At 48.0% G+C, this 8,443-nt stretch overlaps 1 protein-coding gene across 2 annotated transcripts; it reads right to left on the bottom strand.

The window, feature by feature from the left end:
* Window positions 1-12: 12 nt before the first annotated feature.
* Window positions 13-1,824, bottom strand: six7 (SIX homeobox 7). 2 transcript variants are annotated; one of them, XM_058067377.1, is made up of 4 exons: window positions 1,698-1,824; window positions 1,255-1,629; window positions 816-979; window positions 13-746 (listed from the first exon to the last, which is right to left on the bottom strand). In XM_058067377.1, exons 2-4 carry the CDS (start codon window positions 1,588-1,590, stop codon window positions 542-544), a joined length of 705 nt encoding a protein of 234 aa, XP_057923360.1. In that variant the 5' UTR covers window positions 1,591-1,629; window positions 1,698-1,824; the 3' UTR covers window positions 13-541. The 2 variants fall into 2 exon arrangements, with proteins under 2 accessions (XP_057923360.1, XP_057923359.1); XM_058067376.1 differs by having other exon boundaries at window positions 1,255-1,800.
* Between the last annotated feature and the right edge of the window lie 6,619 nt (window positions 1,825-8,443).

The following is an 8,443-nucleotide window of genomic DNA, read 5'->3' as shown; positions in this document are numbered from 1 at the left end:
AAATACTTTTATTTATGAACAACAAACCTTCGTCTTTCATGAAAATGCAGTTTAAGTCGCAGGCACTAGCGAGAGCAATCACACTTTCACCCTTCGTGAGCCCAGCCAATCACTTTGCTGCTTTTGTCGGAATGGCAAACTACGGCTGGCACACGTGATGTGATTTGACGTGACGTAACGTGAGGTGATATGGTGTAGCGTGGCATGACAAGCGGTGACGTGAAGTGATATGACGTGCACGTGATGTGACGTAACATAACCTAACGTAAGGTGATGAGAGGTGACGTGATGCCCTGAGTTCCTTTAAGGCAGCGACATGCTCATCAAAGAATACGCCAACATGAACATCTTTTGTCTACAAAGTCTTCTCAAGGTCAACAGCCAAGGTCACCATTCTCGTTAAGTGCGTGACGTGTGTCACGGTGTGACGCCACGGTCCTCTCACGGCACTGCGCCCCACTTCCTGGTAGAGGTAGCCCCAGCACGTGCACGGTAGTGTCTCTAGGGTGCGTACGTCTCGTCCCCAAAGCCGTTGGCCGTCTCAGGACTCAAACTCGCTGTCGCTGCTGACGGAGATCTCGGGCGTGGAGGCGCCGGCCCCCCTGTGCTCGGTCCCCGTGCTGCAGTCACTGGCCTCTGGGCTGCCCAAGTGGCGAGGTGAGGGTGGTAATAAGTTGGGGCGGCACTCCTGAAGCGAGGCATCAGGTGAACCCCCAGACGGGTGCAGGGTGGGGTCCTGCTGCAATCTGGATGGAGCACAAAGACACCATCCACGTCGTGACACAAACCATTACTGGATGCTTGCTTTGACTCACCTGTTTTTGGCAGATGCAGCGCGGTCTCGTTGCCGCCGGTTCTTGAACCAGTTGCCGACCTGAGTGGGTGTGAGTCCCGTGGCCTGGGCCAGATGTCTCTTCCTGGACGGGTTCGGATAAGGATCTTGGAGGTACCACTCTCTCAACAAGCTTCGGGTCCTCTCCTGGAGGCACGAAGACACAGGACATCTGATATCATCCCATAATTCTTATATCATAATCGTCTTAGACTAATATTGTTGGAAGATTTACTCCCAAGTCAAGAGTCGATCCACTAAATTGGATCATGTTTATCAGCTTAAAGCAATGCCTCATCCTGCCACAAGACGGCGTTGAAGATCATACAAGTGAGGACTGCTGTCAATAATAAAAGTTTTTTTTTTTATGTATCTGCAAATTACTGTTAAGTCTTCAAACTTGAACGCGTCACCGGTGTTACCTTAAAGCAGTGAGTCTTTTGCTCGCCGTCCCAGATAGTCCGGGGCAAAGGGAACTTCTTACGGATCCGGTACTTCTCCACCGGGCCGAGGGGTCGGCCCCTGAGCCTCTCCGCCTCCCTGTAGTGTGCATCCAGCCACAGGTCCTGCAGCTTCGCGTGGGACTCCCGTGTGAAGCGATGACTCTGCAAGATCTGGTAAAGAGCTTCGAAGTTCCCCCCGTGGAAGGCCACCAGGGCTCGGGCGCGCATCACGGATTCATGCCGGTTCAGCGCCTCCACAGCGGAACCCGGCACCGCAGCGGGAAGGGACCAGAGGAACCGACCAAGGCGCTCCATGTCGCCTGTCTCCTCCAGGTTCTCGCACACCCGGGCCACCTGGTCCGGTGTAAACAAAGGTAATGGGAACATGAGTCCAGGTGCGCGTCAAAAAGGTGCCACCTCACCCGGGGTTTTCTACGATGTGACAGCAGGTCCTGGTGGCCACGGTGAAGAAAGCGGACCAGGAGTCGGGCGGTATTTATAGCGGGACACAATTAGCATCTCAGGGGATGTTTGGAGAAGGATTATTGGGCTCGACCATTAACCTCTTAGCGGGGGGTGCTGTGGACAGAGGTGACTGGCTCATCAGCTTGTTTGGGTCATTAGCCTGAGGGTGGGGTTGGGTTGGGGGGCACGGGAGGGGAGGGGGTGTGCGGGTACACGAAGAAGACGTCACCATGTCGGCCTTCACAGCTTTCATGATCATACGTCACCTGTTACACGTCGATACACGCGGGAGGTCGCCGTCAGGTGAAGGGGGATGATCCGCAAAGAGGATTGACATCACTGGAACATCTGCACGTTACTGTTACGCGCCACTGCGCCTGCGTGCGTGCGTGTGTGGAGGTGGAAGCCCACCTGGCATAATTAATTTGTGGCTTAAAGTCAAGCCTTCTGCCTTAAACTGACCTGTTGATTGTGTGTGTGTATGTGTATGTGTATGTGTGTGTGTGTGTGTGTGTGAGATGGGGGTCTTAGCATGCTGTATAAATCCACAGTGAACACAATTAACAAGCCACTGGGAGGAGAAGTAATTAGTATTATCTGCTTAACACTGTGGCAGGGAAAATGGCTTCCACATACACACACACACACATAAAGAGTAATTCCCTTCAGGCAAATGTGTAAGAGCTAATTACAAGCTCATTTGCAACTCAATAGCAGTATCCTCTCAGACAGCCCCCCCTAACCCCCCCCATAAGACACTGAGCGTTAGTTTAACGCCTCAACCCACACGTACACGAAGACGCCACACACCCCCCCCCCCGCCCCGCCACCATGTTGTCAGTCAACACATATCGGCGACTGACTACTTCACCTCGAACGCAGGTAATGTTTTCATGTGTCGGTCATGTGACAGCAGCCATGTTGGATATAGTAGAAAGAGACATGACATGACATGACGCCGCAGACGCTATCATGCTTTCTGTTTGAGGGATCAGATTACCCAAAGCTCACCTTTTAAAAAATAGCAGCGGATTATTTGCTTCTGTTTGCTGACACGGCTGGCAGCGACCGGTGGAGGCCCCGTCACTCGTTAGCGTTAGCGAACGTGACATAAGTCAGCGTGGCTTGGTTGTCGTGGTTACGTGCACGGTAACGGCTATTAGTGGCTGCGGTACGAAAAACAGTGGAGTCGCCATTAACCTAGCATGTTTTTGGAATGTGGGAGGAAACCGGAGTACCTGGAGAAAACCCACGCATGCACGGGGAGAACATGCAAACTCCACACAGAGATGGCCGTGGGTGGAATTGAACCCTGGTGTCCTAGCTGTGAGGTCTGCGCACTAACCACTCGACCGCCGTGCCGTCCCCAGCAAAAACATTAATTCATTCATTTTCTGCCGCTTTTCCTCACAAGAGTCACAGGGGTGCTGGAGCCTATCCCAGCTGTCTTCGGGCCCAGAGGCGGGATACACCCTGGACTGGTGGCCAGCCAATCACAGGGCACATATAGACAAACAACCATTCACACTCACATTCATACCTATGGACAATTTGAAGTCGCTAATTAACCTAGCATGTTTTTGGAATGTGGGAGGAAACCGGAGTACCCGGAGAAAACCCACGCATGCACGGGGAGAACATGCAAACTCCACACAGGGATGCTCAAGTAGAGATTCGAACACAGATCTTCCTGACATGCTAACCACTCGTCCACCGTGCAAAAACATTAATTCATTCATTTTCTGCCGCTTTTCCTCACAAGAGTCACAGGGGTGCTGGAGCCTATCCCAGCTGTCTTGAGGCGAGAGGCGGGGTACACCGCATAGACAAACAACCATAGACAAACAACCATTCACACTCACATTCATACCTATGGACAATTTGGAGTGGCTAATTAACCTAGCATGTTTTTGGAATGTGGGAGGAAACCGGAGTACCCGGAGAAAACCCACGCATGCACGGGGAGAACATGCAAACTCCACACAGGGATGCTCAAGTAGAGATTCGAACACAGATCTTCCTGACATGCTAACCACTCGGTCACCGTGCAAAAACATTCATTCATTCATTTTCTGCCGCTTTTCCTCACAAGGGGGTGCTGGAGCCTATCCCAGCTGTCTTCGGGCGAGAGGCGGGGTACACCCTGGACTGGTGGCCAGCCAATCACAGGGCACATATAGACAAACAACCATTCACACTCACATTCATACCTATGGACAATTTGGAGTCGCTAATTAACCTAGCATGTTTTTGGAATGTGGGAGGAAACCGGAGTACTCGGAGAAATCCCACACACGCACGGGGAGAACATGCAAACTCCACACAGAGATGGCCGAGGGTGGAATTGAACCCTGGTGTCCTATCTGTGAGGTCTGCGCGCTAACCACTCGACCACTGTGCCGTCCCCAGCAAAAACAATGCATTGATATTTTGCATTAATTTGCATTATTTTGCAGCTTTTTGAGTGCATGTTGAGAATGTTGACTTCCTTCTTCTGGACCATGAAGAAGTGCAGCATGAAGCCATGAAATGTGTGTCCATGTAACAGGTGTTAGTGGAGTTGTTTAGGAATGGCCCGGGATTAAAGGTGGGACTTATTCTTACCTAAGAGCATAATGCTCATTAATTCCTGCTTTGGTGTCTTAGCTCCCCCTGATCCTCTGTGGACGGGCCGAGCCGGGTCGGGCCTGTGCTGCAGACGCCTCGGTGGCCTCGACGAGGGGAAGAGCGCTCAGCTGTCAAGCGGGATTGTTTGTCTATCTGAGCGGGAAGGCTGCGTAAGACTGACAGGTGCCGAGCAGGGCCTTAGTATAGCATCCTGTCCAACAATCCTCCCAAGAGATTTGAGGATTCTCTGACAAAAATGGTGGTCGGGAAGCCCCGGGGGCGGGGTTGCACATGACCCGTTTAGTGCTCTCGAGGGGAAATCCTCACATCAAGAAGTGGACGTTTGACAAAAGTATGGAGAAGCAAAAATGTACAGCCGCCCGCAAAACATGACTAAAGATGAAAGCGCACCACTCATTCAACACAAAGTATCATCAATAATAACCGATGGGGGTGGTACTACAGTGCTGCACTTCCACACTCTTTTGAGTGTATTCACATTGAGAAGTACAGTAACGTACTGTAGTAATATAGTGCAGTGTCAGTACCTCAAAAGTCAAAGTGGTGCCTGAGCTGCCATCAAAATTCACACACTCAAAAACTAAGTACACAATCTACACCAGGGGTGGGCAAACTACGGCCCGGGGGCCACATGCGGCCCACCAAGCGTTTGAATTCGGCCCGCCAGTTACTTTCAGAGTATTTCAACTTTTAACATGATGTCTTATTCAGTAAAAAAAAAAAAAAAAGTAAAATTACATTTTGTCGTTTGAGGGAAATGAGAACATGTAGCTGATAGTATGACACTTTTACAAATTCCCCCACTGAGGGACGAATAAAGGCATATCTTAATCATATAAAATAAAATTAGAGTGTGTGTGTGTGTTAAATATATGTTCTGGCCCCCCGCACAAATAATAATAAATAATAAATAATAAATAATAAATAATAAATAATAAATAATAAATAATAAATAATAAATAATAAATAATAAATAATAAATAATAAATAATAAATAATAAATAATAAATAATAAATAATAAATAATAAATAATAAAATGTGGAGAATAAATAGATGACATCAAATATGAACAACAATGTAGTAATTTGTACAAATAATTTAAATATTAATTCATTCATTCATTTTCTACCGCTTTTTCCTCATGAGGGTCGCGGGGGTGCTGGAGCCTATCCCAACTGTCTTCAGGGCGAGAGGCAGGGTACACCCTGGACTGGTGGCCAGCCAATCACAGGGCACATATAGACAAACAACCATTCACACTCACATTCATACCTGTGGACAATTTGGAGTGGCTAATTAACCTAGCATGTTTTTGGAATGTGGGAGGAAACCGGAGTACCCGGAGAAAACCCACGCATGCACGGGGAGAACATGCAAACTCCACACAGGGATGCCCAAGTAGAGATTCGAACACAGATCTTCCTGACATGCTAACCACTCGGCCACCGTGCAAAAACATTCATTCATTCATTTTCTGACGCTTTTCCTCACAAGGGGGTGCTGGAGCCTATCCCAGCTGTCTTCGGGGCGAGAGGTGGGGTACACCCTAGACTGGTGGCCAGCCGATCACAGGGCACATATAGACAAACAACCATTCACACTCACATTCATACCTATGGACAATTTGGAGTCGCCAATTAACCTAGCATGTTTTTGGAATGTGGGAGAACATGCAAACTCCACACAGAGATGGCCGAGGGTGGAATTGAACCCTGGTCTCCCTAGCTGTGAGGTCTGCGCGCTAACCACTAGACCGCCGTGCCACCGTAATTTAAATAATTCAGAATAAATAATTTAAATTTTGAGTGTGGGCAGGTAGAGGGGCTTATTTGGCACTGAGCAGTGTGACATCCAGGGGGAAGTCGCTGTCTCTAAACCTGCTTGTTCTACAGCGGATGCTGCAGAGCCTTCTCCATGACGCCAGAAACTTTGGTCCCGACTTCAGTGTGCGTACGAAGCCTCCTGAGAGAGAGTGAATATTCGCTTTTTAGAAGGAAGACATGACGGCCAGTGTTGGCACGCCGCCACTTAGTGTTGTGCAAACATCATTGTATCATAGCTGCGTGTGTCTTAGTGCATCGATCTGTGTGTGTGTGTGTGTGTGTAAGAACATATGTTTTATACTGGTGTCTACGTGTGTGTGTGTGCGTGTGTGTGTGTTATAATGTTGCCAGCAGCACAGCATGAAGCATGACAATCATGTCTGCAAGACCACTCGCTACAAGACCTCCTCACCTGTGTGTGTGTGTGTGTGTGTGTGTGTTGCTGAGCTGTCGTGACAGCAGGGGTGGTAGGCTAAGAGGTGTTAGTGTGGTGAGAAGGATTAGGACTCCTTTTCTCTCCACCCGGGGCCAGAGTCACGTCTCATTACTGCTGTCCTCCAGCCCGGCCCGTCTGGGATAGGTGTACATGTTTAAAATGCGTCCAGCCTGTCCAAGCTTTGAAAGGTGAGAAGCTCGTTGATGGCGGCTAAGCCCCTTACTTGTTTTAAGTCGACACTCGGAGTAGCGTGTTGGAGAGCTTGTTGTGTTGTGGTTTGGTACACATAAAGTTCAAGATGTCAAAATAAAACATATAACACAAACATGGAGAAGCACTAAAAACAACATGGTGTCAACAGAGAAGTCGGACCTGTGTGACTCCTTCATCTCTGACCCACAAGAAGCCTCCGTGTTCATGCCCCCCCCCCCCACCCCACCCCGCCCGGAGCTGCTCTCTCGGGTCAAGTTGGCGGGAGGTAGCCTCCTGCTGGGCTGCACAGGAGAGGACGGCCCTAATTGCTTTTGGCGTAAAGCTCTGTGACCCAGATAAGCCTGTGGAGATAAAGCCCAATTTGATCCAGCAAACCTGTTCTGAGCTACACCCGCCGCCTTCTGCCACTTGATCAACAACAACGGCGACGTGTCACACGCTCTCACGCCAAAAGCTAAAACGGCACCGCGTTACACTTGCGAACAATCCCCATTTTAACTGAAAAGCAAAAGTTCCACCATACGAAGCTAAAGCGTGTGACACTTTGAAAATATTAGTGGAATTCCAAGTTTTGCTCCAAAAAACGTTTTTCCCGCGGCCCCAGGTTTTAAAAGCAAAATGCTCAAACCAAATGGACGCGTTTGACTGACAGATTATCTCTTCAAGTCTGCACGCTTTAATTTTAAAGAGCGGCTTTTCATTGGATGTCGGCCTGACACCCCCTCGGTAATCATCATTGCTGGGGTGTCTGTAAAAGCCCATCTAAGCCGTGTTACACCACAGGCTAATGTGTCAAGTGGGCGGAGACAGCGACTTGTCAGCCCCCTGTCAATTCTGTTCGTTAACCCCTCACTGGCTCACCGTTTTTTTTTTTACGCCACCCCCTTTTTTAGTTATACTGTATGTCATTGGAAAGCTTAGTTTGATAAACGCTAAGCCTGTCGCAAAACATAAACATGAACGCAAACCTCACAGTATTCCAAAAATGGTCCTGTTAAGGTTGTTAACCTTTAACCTTTAGGTGACCAATGGAACGCCTGATCCTAACTAACAAAAACCTGTGTCAAATATGCCATTTTTATTGTATCATTGTCAAATTTGACAGATTTAAGCGATGGTCCATTGTATGGTCCAGTCCGTGAATACGCTGAATATGTCTCAGTTCATAAACAATATTTATCTAATAACACAACAAAAACCTAAAACTCGTAACTTAACTTGTTGAACAACCAATCAGACTACGAAAATGTCCTCTTCATTCCCTGATGAGAGTACAAGCTACATTTGCTCATTTTTTCGAGTGGAACATCAGGAATAAAATGTTATTCTGAAGCATATATTAATATGAACTATTAATTTTGGCCAATGTTTGCAGATATACGTACATGTTGCAGCAGCCCTTGCGTGACTACTTAGCTGGGTAGTCTACTCCTCTACTACACAAATAAACACCCTGAGGCATTAATCAACTGGAACAAATCACTTTATTCTAACAAAAAAATTAACAAAAAAATTATCACAAAAACACTGCAATGGAATGCTCACAACAAGGTAAAGCATGTGAAAAAAATAGTATTAAAATATAAAAACTATTGATGTATT

The sequence above is a fragment of the Doryrhamphus excisus genome, chromosome 3 (genome assembly GCF_030265055.1).
Source record: "Doryrhamphus excisus isolate RoL2022-K1 chromosome 3, RoL_Dexc_1.0, whole genome shotgun sequence".
Lineage (NCBI taxonomy): Eukaryota > Metazoa > Chordata > Actinopteri > Syngnathiformes > Syngnathidae > Doryrhamphus > Doryrhamphus excisus.
This window is presented reverse-complemented; position numbering and strand designations above follow the sequence as displayed.

Excerpts from the sequence above, each read along its gene's own strand:
- six7 (XM_058067376.1), bottom strand. The coding sequence starts at position 1,662 with ATGTTCCCATTACCTTTGTTTACACCGGACCAGGTGGCCCGGGTGTGC. Across the intron at positions 980-1,254 it reads AAAAGACTCACTGCTTTAAG|GAGAGGACCCGAAGCTTGTT; the intron begins GTAACACCGGTG and ends TCGTGCCTCCAG. Across the intron at positions 747-815 it reads GCTGCATCTGCCAAAAACAG|ATTGCAGCAGGACCCCACCC; the intron begins GTGAGTCAAAGC and ends TGCTCCATCCAG.